At 35.4% G+C, this 26,654-nt stretch overlaps 2 protein-coding genes across 2 annotated transcripts in view; one reads left to right on the top strand and one right to left on the bottom strand.

The window, feature by feature from the left end:
* LOC134839718 (uncharacterized) overlaps nucleotides 1–26,317 on the bottom strand; it is a 36,408-nt gene extending 10,091 nt beyond the window's left edge. The window contains exons 1-5 of the mRNA XM_063855340.1: nucleotides 26,203–26,317; nucleotides 15,047–16,648; nucleotides 14,519–14,763; nucleotides 5,040–5,430; nucleotides 4,605–4,792 (exon numbers count right to left, since the gene is read on the bottom strand). Of these exons, the coding sequence (XP_063711410.1) occupies nucleotides 4,605–4,792; nucleotides 5,040–5,430; nucleotides 14,519–14,763; nucleotides 15,047–16,490 (2,268 nt within the window). The 5' untranslated portion in view covers nucleotides 16,491–16,648; nucleotides 26,203–26,317. The remainder of the gene's footprint in view (nucleotides 1–4,604; nucleotides 4,793–5,039; nucleotides 5,431–14,518; nucleotides 14,764–15,046; nucleotides 16,649–26,202) is intronic.
* Nucleotides 38–1,286, top strand: LOC134840746 (thymocyte nuclear protein 1-like). The gene is made up of 2 exons (XM_063856765.1): nucleotides 38–573; nucleotides 805–1,286. The coding sequence occupies exons 1-2, from the start codon at nucleotides 204–206 to the stop codon at nucleotides 1,128–1,130; spliced, it is 696 nt and encodes a 231-aa protein (XP_063712835.1). The 5' UTR covers nucleotides 38–203; the 3' UTR covers nucleotides 1,131–1,286.
* Nucleotides 26,318–26,654: the final 337 nt, after the last annotated feature.

Genomic DNA, 26,654 nt, shown 5'->3' with positions numbered 1-26,654 from the left:
TTATTTATCAGTTGAATCAGCATCCGTGATTACAAGTCGAAGTCTCATTGTATTTTGGGTGTGTAAGGAATTTGGTATATCTGGTACAGAAAAGGTTTCGGTATTGTTGAATTAGCGGGTTTAATGATGAAACTATAATACGCTCTCGATTCTTCAGCTAAAGCTACAAAATAATTGTAAACTCTTTAGCTTTTCAGAGGAGAATGGTTCGAACAAAAGCACAAATTTCTAAGGAGGATCAATCTCCTAAGCTCACACGCTCAGGCAAAAATGCAGTCAACAAAAAGAAAAACACATCTTCTTCCAAATCAAAGACTTATGACGAAGATGTTCAGAAAACAGTCGCAGATTCGAAGCCTCAATTTTTCGACCACTGGCTAATGAAATCAGAACCGGACAGTAGGTTTGAAAAGGGAGTTGACATGAAGTTTTCGATTGATGATTTGGTTAAAGAGGCTAACTCGACTGCTTGCTGGGACGGGGTGAGGAACTATGAAGCACGGAATTTGTTGCGTGATCAAATGAAAAAGAACCAAAAGGCGTTTTTCTATCACAGTAATTGCAAACAACCGGGTTAGTTCTGATGAATACAGGTTACTTTGTTTCAAATTAAACATTCTGGAAATGTTGAAAATTATGGCTATCAGGCCAAAGCTATGAGGTCTTTTCATAGTTCAATTTAAAGAATTAGATTTAAAATAGTTTCCCAGGCGTTAAATCCGTGCTAATTGTTAAAATCATTTTTTGTGATGATTTCAAAATTTGGCGTGTTTTTATGAAATTTTGGTAAATCTCGTGTTTCAGGAATTGTTGGAATTGTCAAAATTATCAAAGAAGGTTATCCTGATTATACCCAGTTCGACAGAACAGATGCGCATTTTGATGCCAGCAGCAATCTGGATGCTCCCAAATGGTACATGGTTGACGTTAAATTCGTCCGCAAGACCAAACGCCTGATTGGTTTACAAGAGCTGAAGAAACTCCACTTGGACCATGCAAAAAGTTCTCCCAAAGGAGTGTTGCATAATTTGTCTTTGTTCACGCGGTCTCGGCTTTCTGTTCAGCCTTTGACAAAAGAGCAGTTTGAGTTCATTTTGAAGCTGGAAGACCAGGACAAAGAAAACAACTGAAGAACTGCTTGGAGCTTAAAATTGGAGCTCAAGAAAAGACTAGAAAATTTTTAGACTTGAACCACAGTGACAATTGATATGTTTGCATGATATTAGTCATGAATGTGAATTTTTGTTTTTCTTGCATACTTAGAGAAAAGTTTGGGTTTTAATTTTTATGGCTGAGTTTGAGCAAATTAGTTGCAATCAATTCATAAATTAATGTTTGTTTCCTTTACTAAAGCAGTTTTCCAAACAGAAACGGACCGATTTTACACAATAAACAAATCTTTGGTTGGTTCATTAAGGTTCATTTATTTAAATCTAAACGTAATTTATGTGGGGTTAGGTTTTCTCTCGTGGTAATTGGTTTTTAATGCCGTTGGCTTGGGCTAAATTCGTGTAATTCGCCGAGTTAATTAACAGCATCGTTTTACCCCCATTTTTGTGATTCATTCGGTCAGTTTGTCAGCGCAATATGATTACTATTTCAGGGGCTTCTGTTGGAGTTCACGTCTTACTAATTGAACTAATCAGGCAAGACATATGAGTCTCTTCCTGCGCCCCTTCGGGATGTGAACTCTTTTAAGACAAAAAGGCGGATCAATTTTCATTCACAATTGAGTCAAAGTGGTTAATGGGTCAATGCTGAAGAGAGCGTTTTTGCTCGGCAAAAGAACGTATTATGCTAAAATTATGTAAAATGCGGACATTCGCATTTGTCATTTAATGCAGAGCCAAAAAATGATTTGATGATTTTATCGTATCAGCTCTTAATTGCAGTATCTTTAATTTATTACACTTGCGATCAGCTTATTGTGTTATTACGAACCTTCTTTTTTTAACCTAACTCGCAAATAAAAGTGTTAATTGAAAGTGTTCACTTAATTGGAAATATCACTGTAGCATTGGAAGTTGCATAGCATCTGTTCCCTGCTTAGTTTGTGATAAGTGTTTGGTAACTATGAAGCTGCCGTGGCTGAGTAAGTAGTGTGTGAGTCTATTATTCTCCAGGTCGCAGTTTCGAATCTCCGAGGTTGCCGAATTTTTTTACTAATTCGAAGCTTATTTCTAATTTTTTATTGACTTTATAGAGCTGCTTTTTGTCGTGTTCTCGCAAGTGTTTGCGAAAAGAAGCTTTATTTCTGTGTTCGAAAATTGAAAACGCATAATTTGAAATAGTTAATAGGCGGCTAAAAGTTGAAACCGATGTAGGTTTCTTCTGCAGAAGCCAATACTGACTGACTTTTCATGGAAAATGACTTTTTCCTGGTTAGATTTTATAGAATATTTTAGTTCAATGAAGCGGGTCAAAACAGGAGAAAAAGCCGCGAATACTGGCTTTTAATTAGCTAAAACGCTGAATCATTTGTAGTTTTTAATTCATTTTGTGTGGTTATAATACAACAAGTGGTGTATACCACATGGCTCGTGGTTCGTCCCTATGTGGTTTTATCTATACATCGCTTGTTGTATTATGATCACAAAATCAATTCAAAATTACACTGGTTTTAGCTTTTTGGCTGAAATAAACGTCAGCATTTGCGGCTCTTTCCAGTTGTGACCCGCTTCGTTGAACTTCAAAAATAAATTGTGTACAAGTTGTGCAAACTGCAGTTTTTATGTATTTTTCCTAAACTTGTTCACGTTGGCCTTTTTTGGCATAATTTGGAATGGCTAATTTCGTTTATCGTTGTTCTTACGCTTGCAATTAGCAATCTTTATCAAATCCGAATATAAACTTTTTTCAGCTTAACAGCTTGTTAAATTATTCGATGCTTGATTTCTTATAAAATTTAATTTTCTTGTCGTTGCTGACACACTTAGTCTAGATATAACAACAACTAAGCATGGGACGGCCAAGGTCCTAGATTTGAATCCGGCGTAGATATTTTTTTACACAGAAAATTTTCCGTGTCAGATAAAATGTCGGCTTCGTTCGTCTCATGATGTTTTGCCCGCTCAGTTGTCGCATCACTGAATTTTCTGGTTCTGTAAGCAATTTTCATTATAGTAGCAAGTGATGGTATAAATACAAAATTCAAAACGATAAAAAATCAAATTGATGAACGGGGAAAAAGCCGCGTCCGATCTTGTTACGCTTGCAATTAGCATGAATTATCGGAACCTGTTTTGATTTATTCCTGTAATTTCAATTTTGTGAATTGTTTTTTCTTACTTTGAAGCTTTATTTGGTCTGAATGGTTTCATTTTATGCGTTATCGGCTCAATGATCTAATTTTGCGTTGTTGAAGGGAGTTATAAAATTTATGCACCCTCTCCGGAAACACATAAAACGATAAAATCTTTGATAGGTCAAGTTTTTCATGGCAACAAATTTGTTTTGCGCTCACCGGGAATTTATTCAAGTATTGTCGGCTTATCTGAAATTCGATAAATGTTCCTGAATCTTCATTTCACGCTCGCGTTTGTTTTACTGAATGTGTTGTCTTTAATTTCAACATCATTCAACTATCTAATTATGTTTTTTTTTTCGACATTTTTCGAACTGGTGGTTTTGGTTTCATGTTTTGGCTGCTAGCGTGCAAGGCTATGTTGTGTGGTTTCGTAAGTAGTGCGAAGATGTGCTTCGCCTTTGTGCGTGTAAATTCAATTTCAGCAAAAATCAAAACGATGAAGTGGAACATGTTACGCCTGCAATTAGAATGGAAATTCGAAACCGAAAATTGGCCTGTGTCTGCATTAAGTTTGTTCGACAATGTTTTTCAGAAAAACATTGAGAGTCCAATAACGTAGTTTAGAGTCTAATGTGGGTCGTAATGATTTATGTTTTCCGTTTTTTCAGGAAAAGTCTCAAAATGCTCGTATAGCTACAGAAAGTTCATTCATACATATTGATGCATTCATGAATGCCCTAAGGCACATGTGCAGTTTTTGTGTTTAATTTGTTCTGCAATTACGTCAGAAAAAATGGCGAAAAAAAACATGACAGGTTTCTTATATAGGTCGTAATGATTTTTGTTTTTCGTTTTTTTTCAGGAAAAGTCTCAAAATACATGTATAACTACAGAAAGTTCATTCATACATATTGATGCATTCGTGAATGCCCACTTAGGTAAATTTGCAGTTTTTCAGTTCAATTTTCTCTGCAATTACGAAAGAGGAAATGGCGCGAAAAACATGCTCAATTTTTAGTTTTGAAAGTGGAACTTTTTTCAGATTTTTTAAATTTTTATCAAGAAGCACTAGTCATAAATTGTTTGGAATTTTAAAGAGCTGTAAGGTCATGTTTTTTGTTCTTTGAAATTTGAAGTTTTTTCAAACAAAAGTTAGTTTTTTTTCCGTTTCCTTGACTCTTTTCCAACTTTGTGTTGGCTATGTTTTGCTTTTGAAATTTAGATCAATTGAAACTTTTGAAGCATTGGTTTTTGTTCGAGATGGGCTTTTTGTGAACATTTGTTTTTTTGTACCACGTTTATGCGTACCTCCTTTCAGCGTATCGGGAATATAGTTTGATCTCTGGCTTTGACCTACCCTCTGTTCCAACTCCATCACTTTCTGCTGGTGGAGATCCAGCTCCTCAGCCAGCAACAGCAGATCTTCCTCCTCTAGAAATGTCTGAGAGACTGATGTTCCATGTACACTCCCTCCACTGCCCCCATTTGCGTCTCCTGATGAGTGTTTCTTCGCATGGTGACTGTGGTAGTAATGGTAGTATTGCTCTAGAGTAAGAAACAAATTTTATTGCTTATTTTAAGAAAATAATGAGTGTTTTTTAGCTGTCGCCCTTTGTTGTTTTTGATTTATATGAACTTTTTTGAATAACATTTATCAGTGTTTTTTCTCGCTTGTTTTGAAAAAACATTGGGTCGTAATTTCATTCTATTGCATTATATTCCAATTCGGGGCGAAAACTTTAGGACTATTTTTTGTATGACTGCAAGTTAGCCGTAAAGATGCAACACTCACTTCTGTTGATTTTGTCCTTGAGCAACTGAATGTTGAGCTGCCTCATCTTGTGGATGTACTCCAAGACCATCTTGGTGTAATTGTGTCTCTCTTTTCTCAGAACTGCACTGTTGTTCACACTTGCACTACTCGCACTGTTCCCAGACACCACCGAAGTCCTCTTTGGACCCTGGATGTCCTTCGGTGATGTCATCTTTTTATCACATATTGTTGCGTCATCGTTGGGTTTAGCATTCTGGCCGTTCAAATTATCGACGTTTCGCTCGGCTGAATGGTTTTCAGTGGGTCGTTTCTGTGTTTGTCTGTCATTTTCATTCTCATTGGTGGTGGAAGTTATTTTGGAGCTCGATGATTGAAGATGTTCGTCTTTGTTGTTAAGTTCGCCTTCAATCTGAAAAACAACCAATAGGTTAAATTTTTAACTTTAAATTTCTTTTTAAGAAGACTGAATTCGTTAAATTCTGGTCTCTGTTTCGACGGTATTCACAATGTAGATAATCGTTGTTAGCATTCCTCTTTTTTTGAAATGGTTTTTGCATTTTGCTGCAAGTTGGGAGTTTTTGGGTTCAACATTTTGATTGAAATAATGTCGGCGAATGGTCTCGGTCCCTTGTTCTTCTAACTTCACCTGGGTTTAGAATGTAAATCAGAGCTGATTCTTAAAACTTCATTTTATGAGTGCTCTTTTTCTGCTTAATCAAGAAAACTCCTGAGACTTCCAAATCTAATCGTTTCAAAATGAGGAGTGAGACTTCGGTCCCATAATGGTATTAAAGTTGACCGAATTACCAAGTGCTCAGATTAATTGAACGCGTGGGGGTGGGCCTAGAAGCGCAAAATGGGAAAATTCCCAATTCGATATGCAATTACCCGCTGGATTTTCCCAGTCAAGAGCCGGTCAATAAAATTTAAAAACATGCTTTGCCAACTCAATGTCAGTTGCGCCATTTAAATTCTAGACTGTTAAGCTGTTGGTTCGACAATACACTGCACTTGTAAATGACTGCTTGCAGTTTAGATAAGAGCTGTGCTTCGCCTGTTGATCCTAATGAGAGCTGTCATGAATAATGAATAGTATTTAAAATTCAGACAGCGCTTTCACTTAACTTAGTTTTCTCCCTCCCAACCCTTTTCCCCAGCCCATTTGCCGGACTTGTCTTCAATTCCCTCGCGAATCTACTCATAAATAAATGCTGAGCTTTATAATTTGAATTAACACATGTCAACCAGTCCCACTTCGGCTTCAAGTTTGAAGTGTAATCTTTGAATCAAAATTCATTAAAAGATAGAAGAAAAAAACAGAAATCTTGACTGTGAGCGTGTGACTAAATGATCTGTAGAGCATGAACAAAACTGCAGGACTTGGTCTCACGTCAATGCTATTATAAGCTTGAACTAATTCGACAGGAATTTACAGTCCTAAAATGGGATCTCAATTATTGAAGACTAGAATCGAACAACGAAACTGGTGAACTTTTTAAATTTCAGTTATCTGAATATATAGTTTTTTAGTCAATTGTTTCTGGTCACCCAAAGTAAATGTAAATTCAATGTGAAACGCATTTAAACCTCGTGGGCTGGACGCTTATTGACCGTTCTTTGAAAAAAAAAGGATTCTTACTTCGCAAGTTTGTCTTTGGTGTTCGGTCAGAACACGAAGAGTAATCTAGAATTTAGGAGAAGGATGAAACCTTTCCAATAATTTCATGTTTTAAGTGCCCTCTGCATTGCTTCGGAAACTACAACGTAAATTGAGTTTTTTCGGTTGATGAATACCTGAGTAAATTTGACTACCTTTTAATTTTGGTACCAAAAAGGAGTTCTTTCTGTGGTTCAAGTTGCCGTGTCGAGAAAAAATTTCAAGTTAGCCGTGTCGAGAAATAAATTTCCGTTTTTCTAGCTAACTTAATCTCAGCAGTTCATTTCTACTACAATTTGTTCGTTAATTTACCTTTAATCACCTCTTCTTACAGTTTTTCAACTATTTAATCGCCCTCCGCTAAAAACAGGAAATTTAGAAAAAAAATGAAACATTAGATAAAAACAAAATGTATTTCGAGTCTGCTTTTTCATTTTTTTCTTGAAACTATTTTTTTAGGGAGGAACATTCGGTGCTACTAGCTGCAATCCGTGTTTTCTTCATAATTTATTTGCTGATCTTTGTACTAGTGTCTGAATACTTTTTACTTCACATGTGCTATTCTCGGTGTGCCTATTTGACAAAGGTAGTCATCGATTTTTTCTAACTTTTTTGTCACTTTCAAGTGTCCTCGACTTGTAACTTCTCGCCCTGAAAATCCTTCTTTTATGTTTCTGTTCGTTGTTGCAGTTGCAAGAGATTCGTCAACTAATCTCGTGTTGTGGAGACCACTAAAGTAATCAAGGGAGCTTTGATGAGGGAAACTTGAAAAATGACTTCCCTCTCGCCCCCGTTTTATTGTGCCATTTCCTTGGGACCATTTGTGTCTGCGGTATGTTATTAACATTACCACATATGTGACCGACTGTGAGACTAAACCTCAGATCAATTGGTGCCTTTGATAGCTAGATCTTTTTATTGACTGTTTTTGGAGCTCAGCTCGCCAGTTACATTTGCACGCAACACCTGATGTTATGCTCGATTTATCATCAGGTTCATATCGGGTAACTCATTTTGATGTCTTTATGAAAGTTTGATTGAAATTGATCTATCTTCTGGCTGTGGTCGCAGCTCTCTTTAACAAAAACATAGAAAATATATTCTTTTTAAAATAAAATATCCCCGAAAATATCGTTTCTCCATTTGAATTGAGCAATTACGGAAAAATCCACTTTGTAAACGTCTTTTTTTTCTGCAAGCATAAACTAACGGACTGATAATTAAAAAAATGAACTGAAGCATCAACTTTATGCTGTATAGACAATAAATTGATTTTCAGACCAGGGAGGATTTATGCAGACGCCCAGGTCGACCTCGCCACTCAAAGCTTCCACGCCTGTGATACTGTTTTATGGCATTTATTTTTGGCCAACCAATCCTAAAATTGTTCTTCAGGCATCTTTAGTGCCATAGTATGTTAATTCTGAGAGAGAAGCGTGCACCAAAAAACCTGATTAGTGGTTAAACTCTTCTAAAAGTGATCGAAAACGGAGTTAGTTGGTTTTAAAAAGTTGCCGAAGTTTTCGAAAGTTTTTTTTGAAAAATTTTCACATCCCACAGTAATCATTTTTCTATCTTCACTAATGACCCTTTACATTAATATTTAACGCTAATTACTTATCGTCTCCGAATACGGCACTAAAGCAGAATATGCATTTTTGGGTTCAATTACTTCGTCAGTTTGTTGCAGTATATGCACATAACCAGTGCTAACGTACAATTGATGCTAAGCATAAAATACAGGCTATTGCAATTTTTAGAAAAAAGTGACAGAAGTTATTGTGCTTCAGTTACTTTTGATTTTTGTGGCTCTAGCTGAATTTTTTTTCATCCATACTAAAAGATCTCTTAAGCGAACTAATCCAGCTTGTAAATTATTCAGAACTTAATTTAAGGCGAGCTATTTAGTATTGTCGATACGTTAGTAGACGAGAAAAGTATGACTTGTGCTTTCTGAAATTACACAGTGACCCAATTTCTGCTACAACCCGGTCACTGCCTTTTTTTTGGTCGATGGAGTAGTGTTCACTTCAAACTAATGAATAGACTAAATGGCACGCCTCTATTTATTTTGGAACAATTTCTAAGTCAGATTAGCTTACGCTTACGCGTTAAAGACACGAAAAATATTGCGCGTTAATTTTCCCAAATTGGCAATCTTTGAATCCCCATAACTTAACAAAAAAATATCACAGGTAAAATGACTTTTTATATTTGTGCTCAGAACAACAATATTTTACGAATGATACAAAAAAAAATCAGTCAAAAATTGCTATTTAAATTGTGGAAGTTTGTCTGAAGAAACCCACCCCGATCAGAATTATTCCGATTTTTTTTTCGAAAATAGTTCAAAGATTGCCATGTTGGCCAATTCGGGACTATTAACGCGCGATATATTTCGCGCTATTAACGCGTAAGCGGAGATTTAATCCGTCCCAGAAATCCTTCCCAATTGGTTGCGGGAAGCTTATTTGCCACAATTGATTTGTTAATTGGAGCGAAATCTATCACTTCGTACTTAATATGGCGTGTGGTGGGAGGATTTTCACAAAAAAACTGAAATAAAAAAAAATTGTTTTATTTTATTAAATTTTATTTTTTTCAGGTTATGACTGCTCCATAGACCTTAAAAGGCAGTCAGAACATTCAGAGCTACCCCTTGATACGAGAAGCCTTGTTTGTTTTTGATTTCTACTTGCAACACTTTTTCAATGGAATATTCAACGTACAGCATGCTTTTTCTTTTAGTTCCGACCTCTCTCAAGGGTAATAGCCTGAGATGTTTTTTTTCTGTTTTTCCTTTACCTCAAAGAACGGGCGCTCATAAATAACCGAGTTTAGTATCATATTCAGCACTCTCAGTCTTGATTCGAATTTCAACAAATAATATGTAAAAAAAAAAAAAAATGTTCTGTTATTCTCGTTTTTTTAAAAAGTAATATAGCCAAGAGAGGACATGAAATTGAGTATTTTGTTTTTCATTCTTCAAGTATAGCTTAGCATACCACAGCTTGTTCTAGATTGAAACACTTAAATGTTGGGTTTAATATTACAGTTGCCTTCAAATCAAATGCCTATTTTTGTCAATTACTATCAATTTAATTAGAGAAATTTTTAGTGGCTTTTAATCGAACAGAAAACGGTTTCGTTTTCCACGCCACAATGCTCATGGTGTTTTCGTGTTGTCACGGTCTATAAGTAAAAGTAAAAACATCAATGCGAACTGTTTTTAATTTGATCATTTCACTCTTTCGTTTATAAAGCTTAAGAAGGCTATGGTCGTAAAAGCCATTAGCCCGCGATGCTTCAAAGACCCAGTGGTTAGGAAAGGAGCATTTGAACGTGTAACTAGGGACATATTTATGTGAGGCTCTATCCCTCTTAAAATTGATTACAGTTTCCTGCTTTATAGCATCCTAAATCCACATAGAACATTTTACTGCTTTGTTTTTACCCTTTTAAGTGAGAAGCCTCATGCGAAATAGACACAAAAACTGCACTAGGTATATTTTTAATCTGCTTTCAGCTATATGTTCATTTGTTTAGCAGGGAGCTTATTTCAGTCCTGAAATTAGAATTTTGCAAATTTGGGTCTCTTAGGAGGAACATTAGATAAGCCCATGAATACAAATAAAAGCATCGGGAAGAATTCGAAATCTGCAAAACCCTGTGTGATAAAAGGAAAAGGAAGGCAAATCTATTTTTGAATCTCTTCAAATGCTCTTTGACACCCATCAAGGTTCGGCTTTGATAAAAACAAAAGATCTTAACCAAATTATTTTCGAGAGCTGTCGTTCTAGTCATGTGTAATTTTGTTTGCGAGGCGATTTTTGACAAATTTCAATTGGATTACGAAAATAGTGGTATAAATTCTTCAAGGCCAAAGTTATTTAAGGTAAAGGCGTTATGAGATTTATGGACAACTTAAGTAATGCTTTTAAAGAATTAACTTGTGCTTGTTAGAAAGAATAGTGAGAGATTTGAATAGAGATTATGAAATCAACTGGGACCAGAGTTTCACGAAAAACGATCTTCATTCGTTAAGATAGTTTGTCTGAATCCGATTTTTTTTGGATTAAAAGGTGTCTGAAAAGTCTGTTTGGTTCATTATATATTTTGTGAAATTCTGTAGAAACGGTAACTAGGGAACAAAACAAGAACCTGTCATTGCAACAGGTTTAATCGAAATTACCATTGCAAATTTTTCTTCTTTCCAAGTTGAAAATTACCGGTTGCCCGATTTAACTAATGATGCCACATATCACATTTTTTATGGCAGGCTGCTGATGTCACGGTACACAAAGGTTGCAATTTTTTGATTTCAACAAGCAAATGATTGAATTTTTACTTCAATTGTTTGTCGTTTTCTAGGCAACTATTTAAGATATAGGTTCGAAGTTTTGACAAATCGAGAAATTTTGACTTTAAATCTATGTGAAGTAGCTAGTCGGATCAAAATTTGAGAAACTTATTTCGAAAGCGTAAAAAGCCTGAATATCAAAACTAGTTTCAGAGATGTTCTTGCAAACAACACAAGAGTTTTTCATTTTTTGGCTCAAATTGGTTCCTTGGGAAGCTCATGGGCTTGACCTGCTCTTCATGCCGCAAAAAAACGTCAGACAAAAATTCAAAGAGACTTTATTCGGTGCCAAAAAATGCTCGTATTGGTAAGAGGTTACCGGCATTATAACGTCTTGAACGCTTATACCAGATAGCAGTAGCGGATTTGGGGATTCGACCTCAGGGATTCGACCTCCGGGATTCGACTTCCTGCCGACCCAAAGGGTCCCCCCTTTGTACTATTTGAGATATCCATTTTTGGCTGACTGACCCTAAAAATTTTCTAAAGGCGCCTTTGGCGCCAATATATACTAATTTTGAGGGGGGAGCGCGAGCCGAAAAAATTTTTTTTGGTTAATATTTTCCAAAAAGTGCTTGAAAAAGCCTTTCTTGGCCTGTTTTTTTTTTTGACAAATTTGCCTGCGGTGCAGAAAAGTTGGTTGAAATGGGGTCTTTATAGTGATTTGGGAGAGCTCAGAAAATCAATTTGGTCGACCTAAAAAAAAGGTCGACAAAATGTTCAATTTTTTTTTGAAAGTCCGCCCCCTAGAGAAAATTTTAGATCCGCGCCTGCCAGATAGTTAGACAAAATTTAGGCAAAAAAACAGCGTATGATAATCCTGTAAATGGACCAGAGTAGTTGTTTTTGGAGTTTTGCTGGAACAGTTCGTTTGTTGACAATTTTCGATAGTTAGCGCAAAATTACTCATAACTATTTAGCCGTTTTTTAACACCGAACCAAGTTATTTGGTCTTTTTTTTCTCCGTCGGTTTTTCCGCGGGTCAAAAAGTAAGTCAAGCTCATTATCTTCCAAAATATCAATCTAATGCCATAATATCAAAAACCTTGTCTTGTCTGCGAGGATGTTTCCTCAATAAGAATACCCCTTAAGCTAGTTAAATTATGCTAGCTATTTGAAGCCTCCAAAACAAGCCTAGATTTATCAATTTTGATTCGGCCAAGTTCCTTCCTCCGTTCTGAACATATTCCGAAAAATGTTCCTGTTTTTGGTTAAATAAAATAGCCTTGGAACACAAAGCATTGCTGCTCGCCTCACAAAACATTCGTGCTAAAATCATGGGAGCAAACTTATTAGTTGCACAAAGTTGAACTGTTTAAGGATAAAGAACTGATAACTTAAAAAGCAAGCGTTTCGAAAAAAAAACTGTATTTTATAAAAAAAAATTATAACATCCAAAATATTATGACAAATTTGACTAAGGTTTTGTGATAGCATTTAGTTTAAAATGGCATACACGATTCAGAATCGAAGGCTGATCAAATTTGTTTTGTTTAATTTAAACTAACGAGCGAATTTTTTAGTTTTTTATTATCAAAGTTTGAAAGTGACGTTTATTTTTCGGACTTCAAAAAAATCAAAATATGATTTTAAAGAGCCGCTAGTTTATTGTTAAGGTGGTCATTTTTCCTAAACATGACCAAAAGTTCGAATCTTTTTTATCTATAGAAATATTCAAACTATGCAAAATACGCGTTACATACTTATCTAAAGGCATATTTCGAAAAGTATTCAAATATATTGAAAAAACTTGCATTGAAAAGTAACTTTTTTGTATTTTTTAACGCTCGGTAAACTTGAGACATTTGTTGCTTTAAGTAAACAAGACTGCTTGTATCAGGCAAAACCCTTAATGTTCCGACTGCCTCTTAATAATAATAACATGAATAATAACATGAAAAATAAATGTATTAAAATAAAATTAAAGTTTTCTTAAAAAACTTTGAGATTTTTTGTAAAAACATCCCCCCACACGCCATTTTAAAAACAAAGTGAGAGGTTTTGCTCCTATTAACAACTCAATTATGGCATATAGGCTTCCTTAAACCAATTCGGAACGATTTCTAAGACGGATTAAATCTCTGCTTACGCGTTAATAGCGCGAAATATATCGCGCGTTAATTGTCCCAAATTGGTCAAAATGGCAATCTTTAAACCCCCATAACTTAACAAAAAATGATCTCAGGTGAAATATCTTTTCAAATTTAAGCTCAAGGAAATAATACCTTTCGAATGATTAAAAAAATTCCAAATGTTTAGTTAAAAAGTTGAAATTTGTCTGAAGAAAAACGCACCCCGAGCACAAATATTCCGTTACTTTCGTATCGAAAGTCGGAACAAAAAAAATTGGTTAGTTAATCACTCCGCCTTAATAGTTTAAAATTACTCTGCACAATGCTTAAGAACGCGTCTGGGATATTATTCCCAAGTGACATGAATTTTGGTTGAACTATTTTTCTTAGGCATTCGCCTAATACAGTTAGGTTCATTCTATTGTAAAAACAGGGAAGATATTGTTTTGTTTTAGACTGCTCTTTTGCGGAGGTACATGTGTTCCTATGACTGCACAGTAGCCGGCTGTGTTTGCTCTTTAAAAGTTATTTGAGTAGGCCTTCAAAACTCAGCAGTCTGAAAATTTGCAAATCCTAGTGTTTGTTTAAAATCTATGAGAAACATCTTTGACGCACTTAATTGAATATGATGTCATAATTAAGCCTAGTTAACATTTGACCGCTAAAAATAATGTTTTTTTTTCTGGATGTGAAAGAAAATTAAATAGGATGTGATTTTTTTAAGTTCAAAGTTAGTTAAATCAAAAAACGATGCGTTAATTTTTGTAGGTGTATTCAAAGTCAGTGCAGCAGTTTGATTCAAAGTGATTTGTTTTTTAATTAGCTTATCTCGTAGATATGTCTTGTGGCGTTTGAAGCCAGACCAACTGTTATCGTCTGTAAATAGCCTAATAAGTCCGCCATCAAATGTACCCCATGTTCAGACATGGCGACATGCTGCGATACGGCTGTTATTCAATTAGGTAATAAACCTGCGTTTTAGCCCCGGAGACAGTGGGCCACTGAGAAAGGAGGGCAACTTTGCAGTGGGCCACTGAGAAAGGAGGGCAACTTTGGAATCTGATTTAAGTGACAGGTTTATACTTAGAGTATTTTTAGCTTTGTTAGATTATCATTAAATACACAATTATATGACAGTCACTTGCAGCTTATTTTGGATTTAATTCTGGGACCAGTCCAATCGAAAACTACTAATGTCCAAATTGCTTACCAATGACCTTGACAACGACAAAGCGTTCCATGTTTTACTAAGCTGAAAGTTTTCACCCATTTTGGACTGACCTTTAGTTTTGCAGAAAAAGCTATCAAATGACTCATTTATGTATGCATGTTTAGATATTTTAATAGTAACGAATTTTTTCGAGTTTTTTTACTTTTTTTTTCTTCAAAAATACGCTAAATTACTCACCTCTTTTGAGACTGACTGTCGGTTATTATTATTGTTGTTTCTTTTGCCCTTGCTGTTGTTTGTGTCGATGTTGTTGGCGCTGTTGTTTTCTGGGAGAGAGAGCGGAGCCCTGGGTAGTGGTTTCGGGGGAGCGGAGGCAGACACGTGTGAGGGGGAGGAGCAATGTGAAATCATCTCCTCTAGACACTTCAGCTGTTTCTGCACTTCTGTGATCTTGCTTCGATATGCTTTTTTGTTGGCATGTTCTAAAAATAACATATTAGGCCGTTTGAACGTAGACGACATTTGATTATTTTGCGGTCATGTTTTCACATCAAAAACTGTCAGCAGAGCGAAAAATAATGACAAAACAGACCAAAAAATTTCGACAAGACTCGCTTAAGTTAGCCATAAAACTGCCCAAACACCGTCGCAATTACCCAAATCCTAGCGTAAAGTTTCATTGAAAAAAAAACACATTAGAAATTCAAAATCCTTTCATAAGTTCATTTGAAAAGTTGTGCATCAAACATGGTATGGAATTCTCACCAGGAGTATAATTAACTAATTTCTGCATTTTTGATCTGAGCACATATATCTCTGATTTGAGACTCTCGACGTCACTAGCTGAATCACCGCCGCTGCTGCCGACCGCGTTGTCGTCCCCAGTAGTCGTAGTCTGCGACTCGAGCTTCTGAAGCCGTCTATCATCCACAGGATCCAAGGAAACACAATCATTCGGCAGCGTTCGGCTATTCTCGCCGAGATTTGTCTGAGCTACCGATTGTAGTGTTTTATCGACAACTTTTTCATCGTTATTGACATCAATTGTTAAGTTATCCAACGGCTCATTTTGATGCATTTCGGAGAATTTGAGAAATCGTTGCATCAATGCAGAAACATCAGACGAAGCTTCCTGAACAAGATCGTCGTTTCTCGGATCGCCGAAGACTTCCTGATAGTCGTCTGTCATTTGAACCGAACTTGGAGCGTCGGTAGTCTCAGAGATGTCCAGACTTTTACTCAGATCCGATACTCCAAAATATGGCGTCAGTTCTTCCAATGCAGTTGCGTCATCTAGACTTTCTTCTGATGATTCACTGCTGACTGTTATGAGCTGACCTTCTTTAAAAACTTTCGTGTCTAAATACGATGACATGTTGGGAAAGAAAAAAGGTGCACCCGTTCGTCCTAAGTAGTCAAGAGGGTCGTGGTAAATTGGACCAGGGCTGAATTGAAAAGCCGGTGCTGCTTTGGGCTGAAGTGGGATGCTGGAACCCTCGAATCCAGGAGGCAAAGCGGACATAGTGGATGACCTGGATTTGCTACTCATTCCAGGACTTGAAAGTGCACTTCTGGAGTCGTGAGGAAGCGTTGAACTTTTATTTGTCCCAGTGACTTTCTGATCGGAGTTGTGATTAGATACACTCTGGGGTCCATCGTTTAGCATAGATTCCGTTTCTTGTTGAACTTCTTTTAGAAGAGTTTTTCTTGCGCGAATTGAAGCTAACTGTTGTTCGCATTTCGCTTCCATATCCTCCGTGTAACCAATTTCAGACGAAAGTTCTTGGTATCTGTTCATTAAGCTGGACCACTTTAGACTAACAGATGGGGGATTATCATGAAGTTCTGGATTGTCACCGGGCGCAGATTGACTAAAATCAGTGGATGAGCTTCTAGGTGCAACGAAAATTTGCAAGGAATCCACTGAAAAATCGGGATTGTTTAAGGACTGAGTGGCCGAGATTCTTGCCGATGTTTGGGATTCTGATGTCGAGGCGTTGCAAGAATTGATTTGAGTGTTCTGATTGACAACCAAGGATGCCGTGCGTGTTTCAAGTGGAGTCGAGACCTGGATCTGGGTACTGGAAGCGGTTTCGGTGATAATAACGGACGCCGCCTGTGGCGATAAACTGCCCCCAGTTGAGAAATCGTGCTCTACAGAAGCTGTGTATTCGTTACTCGAGTGGGCACCCCCGCTACTGCTGGCCATCAACAAATAAAGGACGACAAAACGAAAATAAACAACAGCTATAAAAGTCTAGCGTCTTCTCGTAAAATCACTGGATAAATTTTGCAGTTCCATCGCAGATTTAAACCAACAGTTCACTTGTATGAATGCAAACTATCCGTTGTGACTCCAGGCAAGCTCTGAAACAATGTTAGTTTTAAATGGTGCAAACAATTATAATAACAAAAATGGTTGAAAATGAAATGTATACGCAATAGCGAATATATATAAATATATCTTTTAAAATGAAAGTTTTTATACCAATTGCAAGGATTAAAAACGGTACTCTATTTTTGTTGCTTTTTTGTGAAATAAAAAATTGCTTTCAATATCAGTGCCATATAAGATGGAAATTTTTTGAGGTCGAAAAAAAATCTTCTTAATATTGGAAAATTCTAAAAATCTATAAATATTGGATGCTTATTTGTTGAATTTCGACGCAAAATACTCAGAAATACTTAGGTAGAACTTGATAAAAGGTAAATGTCGGACTCTTTATTCCAAGGGAGCTCTAAAACAAGCCGTAACAGTATTTGGCGGATAAGTAAAGTTGGTAATTTTGCTGGCAGCTAAATTTCAGGAACATTGCTTGGTAAAGTAGATCGAATTTCGTTCATGCTTCTACTTGGTAAGAGGCTATGTGCAGATTAGAGATTGAATCTCAGCCCTCTCTCTTTCTCTCGCTTGCACTAATTTTAAGTGCGGTCCAATGCTCTTTACATTTAGAAGTGAAGCACTGCTAAGAACGGTTAGTACTTAGGTGCCTTTTTGTGACACGGCCTGTGAAACAATATTAAAACAGTAGAGAATGAAAAAACAGGGAAAAGTTGGGAATGGGATAGTTGCCCAAATGAAAAGCAGTCGCCGCCTGTGCTAGTTTTGATGTTGTTCTCTGCTAGTTGAAAAAAAGAGAAACTGCGCGTGTTATATTACTCAGGGGGAAAATGCAATTGGATCAAATGTTCCAACCTATCGGAAAAATCTTTAACTGGTTACAAAAAATAGATTATCTTCCGATGTTAAACGTGTTTTTCGATATAACTAGGAATAAATTCCAGCCTAAAAACAGGATGTAACCAAACGTTTCTGAAAAAAAGTGTTTTTTTCTTAAATAAAATTTTGGTCTGAATTTCAGAATTTCAGAATGATGCAGTAGCATCATAAGCAGATTTCGACTTGATTGGCGTCTGTTTATGGGTCTGCCAATTTGTCCGTTTGGTTTGTTTGGGCCATGATTAGTGTTGGGTTAGGTGGAATTTTGGTATATATAGTCCTATGCGTAAGATGGAGAGGAAATTTGTGATTAGAATAGCTCTTCATCTAGACATTCCTGTCACGATAGAGACACTGGCTTATCTCTAATTTCAAGGTATCAGCTCGACAAACCGAAAACCTAGCTAGCCTAAATAGAACAAATTTCAATTCAAAAATCGGATTTTAAGTTTCATTTGATGATAGAATCAAGAAATAACTTCATCTTCTTGTGTGGAGTAACTACTACATTGTTATAGGATGTAACATTCGGCTTAGAGACTTACAGGTCTAAAGAAACGTAGGCTAATTTCATTCTTGTCAAGAGAAAATACTTGGGTACTGATTTGAATTGGAGGCAGAGACGCGAGGTGGTAGGTTGGGGATAGGAATTTGTACTGGGAAGGGGTTCGCAATTCGCTTAGTGGGGGAGAAATGACTGCGGAACGGCATTCAAGTGCTGCAACAGCCAAATGCACACACAATCAAGTGTGTTCCACACTTCTTCTGCTAGTATACAGTTTTTACTCCCTTTGGAACAACCCAAAAAAAAAGATAAATCATTTAGCCTTTTTATCTTAATGTCAAGCGCGAACTATAGATTACTGGAGATTAGAGAAGGGAGACATTTCGTTGCAATTAGAACTATGCTGCTCGTATCAGGACAAGGACAAAGTCCCAAATGTTAGGGCTGCCGTTTGATTTTTCTGATGCAGCCTTTGGTGAAATCAAAAAAGCAAAAAAAAACATTGAAACTTTTGATATATTTATTTTAAAGTTTTCCCCTAACACGCAATAAATTTTTCCCCTAACACGCAATGTCAATTACAAAGTGACAAGTTTTGAGTCTGTAAATACAAAACTTAGGTTTTTTTAGCTAGCTAGCTTAAATAAAGTTACCAGCGAGTTTCATTTAGGCATTGTGGATGATTTTTTTGCTAAAAATTAGATACTGCAACTAAAAAATGCTATTGATTTTTTAGTTGTGACTTGATAAGTAATGAAAGTTTGAAAAACGATATCAAGACGAGAAAAACTGCATTGAAGTTTTATTAGTTTAAATGGTGACTTGCGGTTTCTAGGGAGCAATGCTAGGTCATCTTAAGTGTTGAGAGTATGTAATTTCAAACCTCTGCAATCGGGTACAAGGGCATTGCAATCGGGTACTAGAATTCCTTTTAAAAGTTTTGTTCACAGAATGGTCAATTTTGTAGGAATGCTAAATTTCAAGACATGCTCAATTTATTGAACCTTGAAACAAAACTACCTCATCTAGAACTTAATAGGTGGAGTAAGTTTCGCGTAGTAAATTTTTTTCGAATTCGTGATTTTCAGCCTAGTTTCCGACAGTTATTTTCCGTGTTTTTTTTGTGTTATGTGGTACGAAATTTTAATGGCCTGCTTTGTAAAGCATGGATTTTATTGTTCCGATCATTGAAAATTGTAGTAAAAAAATTATAATAATTTTTTTTTCTGTGCATTTTTTTTTGGTATTTTTTTCAAACACTGTTGCGAAGTTTTCTTATTTTTTATAATTGTCAAATATTCCTATTTTTAGTTTTTTTCAGAAGTTTTAGTTTTTTTTGTTCAGATCTTTTTATCACACCACGTAGAAAAACGACTCTAGTAAAAAAAAGTGTGTGCTTTTCAAGACTATGTTCAGAACATTCTGTGCTTCTTGCACAGTAACCGGCTATCCTTGTTTCGATTCTATTTGTTTACTACATTTGAAACTTCTGTAAAGCTGTCATTTTACCAAGTGTGATTTTGAACATTTCTTATGAGTTTTTTTTCGATTAAATGCTTTTGACTGATCTTGCATTGGTTGAATAAATTTATTTTGTGTAATTTAGACGGCCAAAAAATTCCTGCTTGACAAAATCAGGCATAATGAAAAAAGATGGAATGAGTTTGTTATTTTTTTTATGACAAGCTTTCGAATGTTTTCAAAATCTTTTGCAAAAACTTTAGCAAAAACTACTCAACGAAACTTCATGAAGTTGTAAATATGGAAAAACCGCATTCTTTTCTTAGACTCGTTTTACTTTACCCTACTGGCTACAGCCTTCGAACAAGTCAATGGTGGGAATATTTTACTCATGTTTTTTTTTCATTTTTTGTTTTCTCAAAAACTAATCTCAAATGTGAAATTTTGTGGTCAATGGAGAGAACATGCCAAAAACAATTCCTCTGCAGAAGCTGCCACGCCCAGCTGCTATTTGTCCACATGGAAAGTTATGGCCCTCGGAGTTGTCAAAGGTTCGATTGTTTTTTTATCATTTTTTTTCAATTTTTTTTCAAAAATACCAGCCTGCATCTGAGATTTTAGGTTCAATCAATAGAACGATTTGAAGAAAGTTTTTTGCATGAGCCTATAATAATTGTTTATTACCGTTTTTCGAAATTTTTAATGTATTTTTTTGAAAATTACCCACCGAAATCTGAGATTTTAAGTTCAATTGAAGCAATGCGTCGTGGGAATTTCCCCTGCATAAATGATTACCCCATCGTTTTATTACATAAAAATTATGGCCCTCGGAAAAGTCAATAATTGGTTCTTCTACCGCTTTTTGATACTATTTGATACTATTTGATTCAAAAACTACCCTCCCAAATCTTGAGTTTTTTGTCAATCGAAACAACAGTTTGTGCGAATGTTTTCTTCAGAAATGGGTACGCTCAAATATTTTTATAGAAAAAACTATGATTCGCAAAAAGTCAAAATTTTGATTTATTGACCGTTTTTTGGAAATTTTTCGACTTTTCTCGAAAACTACCCTGCCAGTTCTAACGTTAAAACTACTGGACAATTTCCTTGGTTGTAATCAATCGAGAAACCCGGTTTTAAGAATTTTGTCTGTTGAGAGACCACAACCAGCTTTTTGCAGAAAAATGTCAAGGGTTTTGGAAAGTCTTTCGACCACTTTTTAAAACTTTTGACCGTTTTTTAGAAGCTTGTTGAATTTTCCTCAAATCAGATGAAAAACTCAATTGAAAGAACCTGTTGTAATAATTGATCCTACAGAAGTGGCAAACATTTTTACTCCTTTTATTTATTTTAGTAGAAAAAAAAACAAGGTTTTGGACAAAGTACAACTTTTGAAATCACCCATTTACTTCCTAATTGGTATACAAAATCCACAAATATCTTTTTTCTTGCTCAAGTTTTAGCTGAGCCCCTGGTTATGTTATATCGCGACATAGATTTTTTTCAACAAAGTTCTTTTTGTTCGATTTCTAATATTTTTGTCTATGTTGTTTTGCAAGTGGTGCGAAGCTCCGCTTCAGCTCTGTGAATGAATACTTAATTGCTTTATTTTTGGAATTTTTTGACAATCACCTTTAAAGGAAAAAAAAGAGTCATATAAATTTCAGATTAGTTAAAAACAGTTCCTTTTTATCCATTTGTGTTTTATATGAGTGGCAATTACAATTATGACCGGAATATTTGTTGCTTATTGCAAAGCAACAAGTAAGTTACGTCAAAAATGGTCTTCAAATGTCAAACTAGTAAAAAGCAACATAAAGTTTTTTCAACTGTAATTTTATTAAGCATTTAATAACTTTTCTGCAAGCAATTTTTTTTACCTGTTCTCTGATCTTAAGAGAACCAGAGTGAAAAAATTTTTTAGTATCAAATCATTTTGCTGCGATTCATTGGACATAATTAAATTATCGAAAAATTGGTCCCACTTTTACTTTTACTTTTAGGTTGTAGGATTAAAAAAGTGGTGGTGAAATGGTTTCGTCTCCGCCTCTCAATCGAAAGATTGCATTTTCGAGGCCAGCCATGACACGCGCTCGTTGCTTGAGGGTGATACAACATCACCAACCCAAAAAAATTGTCAAAATTGCATATAGCTCTTAAGAAGGGGCACAAAAGCGGTTCTTAGAAGAGAAAAGCCGGTTCACAACTCTTCTGTTGGTCATTTTCCTTGCGGGTGAACGTCCAAGAAGTGAAGGATATGCTTATTATGATATACAAAAAAATTCGATGTGATCTAATTTTTTGGCTCAGACTTTTTACCTAAAAAGGCTTTGAGCTGTTTGTACTTCTTTAAGCATCTGAAAAACAATCAATTAATTCTGAATTGCAAGCTTAAATTAAAAATGAGTTGACGATGAACTTATGAGTCGGTACTAATGATCTGTAAATTTCAATTTTAGCGGCGGTACCTTTTTTGTAACCCTAAGAACATAAACTGAAAAATGTTTTTTTTTTCAGATTTTCTGGAAAACACAGTCGTGATCAATGTTGCTGTTACAGTGATATGTTTTCTATTTTTTCATAAAAAACGGCCTTCTGCCCAAACTAAAAAACGAGTTATGAGAATACTTTATTTTTTCAACAAGATGTAGAAAGTTCATTTTCGTCTAAGTTTCGATTTGCTGGAAAAATGTCATTAAAAATTTTTACTTCTACAACTTTGTCAATCAGATTTATTATAAGTTAGCCTTGCATTGTAATAATTTAAAAATTGAATTAAAAACTAAACTGATTGTATATAGGGAAGAATCCCTGGAAGTTCCGATTGCATTTTGAGGCCAATTGTTTTTTTGATAAAAAGTTTGACAAAATATTTCAAAAAAAAACAAAAGAAACAAAATGTTTTGGTTTTAATATTTTTTCATCAATTTATTTTTCCACAAGCTAAGTGGAACTACAAAAAAAAGAATTTAGTGTCTGTTCTAATTAAAAAAATTAAATGGCTTGCCTCAATTTAATTTCGAACGCAGTAATTTCGCAGCTTACGCGTGTGATAAGAACGCAAAAAATCGCGCGTTAATTATTCAATATATGCCAAATAACAATTTTCAAACCCCCTTATTTTACAAAAAAAATGATCAAAAGTGAGTTTTTTTTGGGATTTCAGCACCGGATAACAATATTTTTTGGATAGCATACAAAAATTACGTCAAAACTGTTTAGTTAAAAAGGCAAAAATTGTAAAAACAAAACGGCCCAAGCATAAATATTCCATTCTGTTTGAAATTCGGATAAAAGAAAATTGCCGAAAGACTGGTTAGAGTTTCACTCTTGGGATCTGTGCGGCGACATCGGTAATGTGAACTACTTTTCCTTTCGTTATGTATGCAAAGTGCAACTTCGCCTCCGCCTCAAGACAGTGTTTTTGTTATGTTAACACCCTTTTTCTCTTGATTTTCTACATCGGTCGCAAAAAAGTCTCAATGGCCACAACATCAGTAACTTAACTTTTTCTTATCAGTTTCAAGTAAAATACCGAACGGCCGATTTTACTTTGATGCTTATATTTTGAACATTTTCATGAGAGCAACGAGCACACTGTAGAACTTGAGCGTATCCTAAATCTTATGCTACGCTTATTTTAGTTAGATTACCCAAGTGCTCATTAGTAACATTACTTTTAAACAGGGGGCTGATATAAGTTTTTCGCGAGATGAGGACAGATTTTTGATTTCTTTTCCAAAAAGTTTCGAATAAAAAGACAAAAGACCCAACTGTGCCAAAAATTGCGTTTCTTTGGTATTGCGTCTCTTCTTTAGAAATTTGAGTATCTAATCGAGTTCTGTTTAAGGTCTAAAAACCGACAAAAGCCGAAATAGTTGTTTGAGATCATTAAAACTGGACCTCAGTTACATATTCCACTCCATTTGTAAATAATGACCACTTCTATAATGCAACGGGTAGCAATATTGAAGCTTTTAAAGAATCGCCGTTTTGCAACAGGGCAGGTGTTCAATAAGTTGTTAATAAGCAGGGGTGGGTCTTGGATTTTCTCGGGGATTTCAAAATGTTTTTTTCTCGAAAATAATGTCAATTTTTTTTTTAAAAATCAACCAAACTCGGATGGAGGACGCCTTTTGAGTGGGGTTCAGGGCGTCGAATTTGTTGATTTTCTTTGTGCCAAGTCCTCCTATAATGCTTTGTCCCCCTCCCCATACCCGCCGTTCCTAAATCGCTACTGGAACAAATTACTGTACTTTGACCAAATACTCTCATTAAATTGTTTTCTCGCAAAAGCAATAAATCAGCAGTTGTTACTGGTGGTGTTCGAGACAACCTCGGTTCGAATCAGATATGAAAAGCGTGAAGCCAATATCGGCACACATATCTCCCATTTGAAATAAATCACTTCTTGTTTTCTCGTAAGGATCCGCCCATTCGATATATCCTACCTTTGCTGTCTCGACGGAGAGGAATACAAGTTCTAAGGGAGGCCTTACTTTTGGCCGAGGAAAAGATTTGGCCGAAGACTAACAAAAAACTTAGGAATGTTAAAAATAATACAACAGCTTATGATACATAATGAGTTGAATTCCGAAAAATGACTGCAAAAAACTCGATAAAATCTGTTTTCAGTACACCAACCGAATTGAAATAAACGAACAAAAAACTGTTTATTTGAATATGTTTTCATTATTTGAAAACGAAAACAGACTACCTCTTTTTGAATCATACGAAAGCATCCTTTCAATTTAACTTGGAACGGTTCGGTTTCTTTGCACTTCCAAATCGATTGCTCCCTAACATAAGCTCCAGTTTTTTGTTTTTTAATCTAGCATTCGACTTCAGGGAAAAGCCATGAGAGCATCTGCCTCGTTCTCTAATCAACCTTTTTGCAATGCAGCTACAGTTTTTTTCTTGAAAACTGGGCCGATATAATGAAATTACATTAAGCCTTTTTGTAAAGAGTGCTGTTCTCTTTTGTATGTTAACCCCGCTGAGAATTAAGCTGAATATGTTTGTTAATAAATATTTTAAATGTCCATGAATACTTAATCATCAGGATAGAGTGGTGAGTGTATGCCCAAAGGCTTTTTTGTAGGTGCAAAAAAATTTACAGTCGATGACTTCTTATTAAAACATTTTGTTGGTTATCTATCAATTTGCTTTCATTTTATGCGTTTTTATAGTTTTAAACTGAACTTTTTAAGGATCATTCAGTTTTTCAAACCAAAACTTGCTCAAGTATTTGAGTGGGCGGAGGATAATAGCAAGAGTACATGGTTGTCGTTTAAGTACCACGGATTGTACTAAAGCTAATATGTTATGCCGCTGTGTTTCTTATGTTTCCATCTTTGAATTTTCATCTAACAGAATAAGACACACACATTTTTTGAAAACAAACTCTTCAGTAAGCTGAAAAAATTGTTTAGAGACCCGGTACCAGTTAGTTTTTTGGACCCAGTATTAGAGCAAAAAGCATGCTCTATTTAGAGTAAGTCGGTATCATATTGGAAATCTAGGAGGTTGAAAGACATCTCTGGTTCAGAGAGCAAGTTGAACTCTTATTGTCGACCACGTAGATCAGGTTAAAAAAGCAATGAGGTTGCAACCATAGAAAAGGGAGAGCCTCTCACTAGATCCCAAATGGTTTACTTCGATGATTGAAACTGATATAGTATCAACAGTAGAAAAAGTTCAATAGCTATAACAGATTTCTGGGCCCAGCTTAAAGCTAGAAAGTGAGGTCACACACGTGATGCCCATCCTTAAGGGGTGTGTTGGAGCATTAGGCAGACTTTTTTAAGTTACGTTGAGATCAAGTAAGAGATTTAAAAGATTTAAAAAAACATATCTAGTTAAGAGGGCAAATTTCTGACGCTCAATGTGAACCGGGAATTTCAATTAATATGCGCAATGGACTGCTATCATAAGAGGGCGAGATGACCGCTTACAAGGTCCCTAATACTGTTTAATGACCGCTTACAAGGTCCCTAAACAGTTAAGGTTTACATATTAAGGCTCACGTCAAAACTTCCTAATATTTTAAATAACTTTCGAATCGAGACTGAAAGGTCTTTAAAATGATAGATCACCCAAACCATTCCGATAATTATTTGTGGTACCTGAAGTTGCGTGGAAAACAAAAAATAGAAAGAATAAAGCACACGTGAAGACTAAGTTTCTCCCATTTTCAGTGCTCGGAACAAAAATGACCTCACTTAATTTAAGAGCAACCTGTGCAAATGTACGTTTTTTTGTTCAATTTGACAATATTTTCTCATATTACACCATCGAACTAAACGAAAAAAAAAATAAAAAACAAAGTTAAAAGATGCATCAGTTCTGTGATCTGTATAGAAGTCGTACTTTTTTCTTTTTTTTTAATTCTGTTTTGCGACGGTAACTGTTTTAAATTTTCCGTTCCGTTTGGAAAACAAAAGACTGTACTCTTGTTTGTTGGTTTGATGTGGTTTCAGGCTTCCGACTTATAATTGATAGTCAAACTTTTTTCAAGCTGGTGTATCTCAATATATATCTTATTACCTAGTTTATATAATTTTTTGTTGTTCTCGTCTAATGGTTTTATACTACCTGGTTGAATTACAATTGATGAATGCAAAATCGTAAACAATTTTGGAGTCTATTTTGAAAAATAATATCATATTGGTAAATAAAAACTCGACTGTCAAAAAATAGAAGAAATCGAAAATGTCTCCGAAAATCAAATCATACCTTAAACGTAATAATTTTCCCAAGAAAAGGATTTTTGTCAACGTTTGAATTCAAGAAAGTTGTCTGCAGAAACATAAATATAGACTGAGGTTTTATTTGAAATGTAAACTTAAGGACCAGAATGTGAACAAATTCCTTTTTATTTCAAATTCACGGTCCCTTTAACTCCGATATCTATTTTTATAATTTCCCAGTCAGTTGAAGGTCCCACGGTGTTTTAAGTTGTAACAGAACTAACTGTTTCAAGATTTTGATTCCCAGCTTAGTTCACCGGTCTTGTTTAGAAAAAACATTAACTGTGAAATTTATCCTACTTTGAAACAAGTCGAAATGGCGTTTAAACTCAAAAATAATTGAAAAAAAAAATAATAAATCCAGATTTGACCAATGAACTTCAATCTTATTCATTTGACAGTTTAAACAAATCATATATTTTGTCCGTTCTAGACTGT

This window comes from Symsagittifera roscoffensis, chromosome 2, assembly GCF_963678635.1.
Source record: "Symsagittifera roscoffensis chromosome 2, txSymRosc1.1, whole genome shotgun sequence".
Lineage (NCBI taxonomy): Eukaryota > Metazoa > Xenacoelomorpha > Acoela > Convolutidae > Symsagittifera > Symsagittifera roscoffensis.
Note: the sequence above shows the minus strand (reverse complement) of the source record. Positions and strands in the feature narration are given on the sequence as shown.

Bases quoted from the DNA above. Each gene is read 5' to 3' on its own strand.
- LOC134840746 (XM_063856765.1), top strand. From the start codon at position 204: ATGGTTCGAACAAAAGCACAAATTTCTAAGGAGGATCAATCTCCTAAG. The intron at 574-804 runs GTTAGTTCTGAT...CTCGTGTTTCAG, and splicing joins CAGTAATTGCAAACAACCGG to GAATTGTTGGAATTGTCAAA.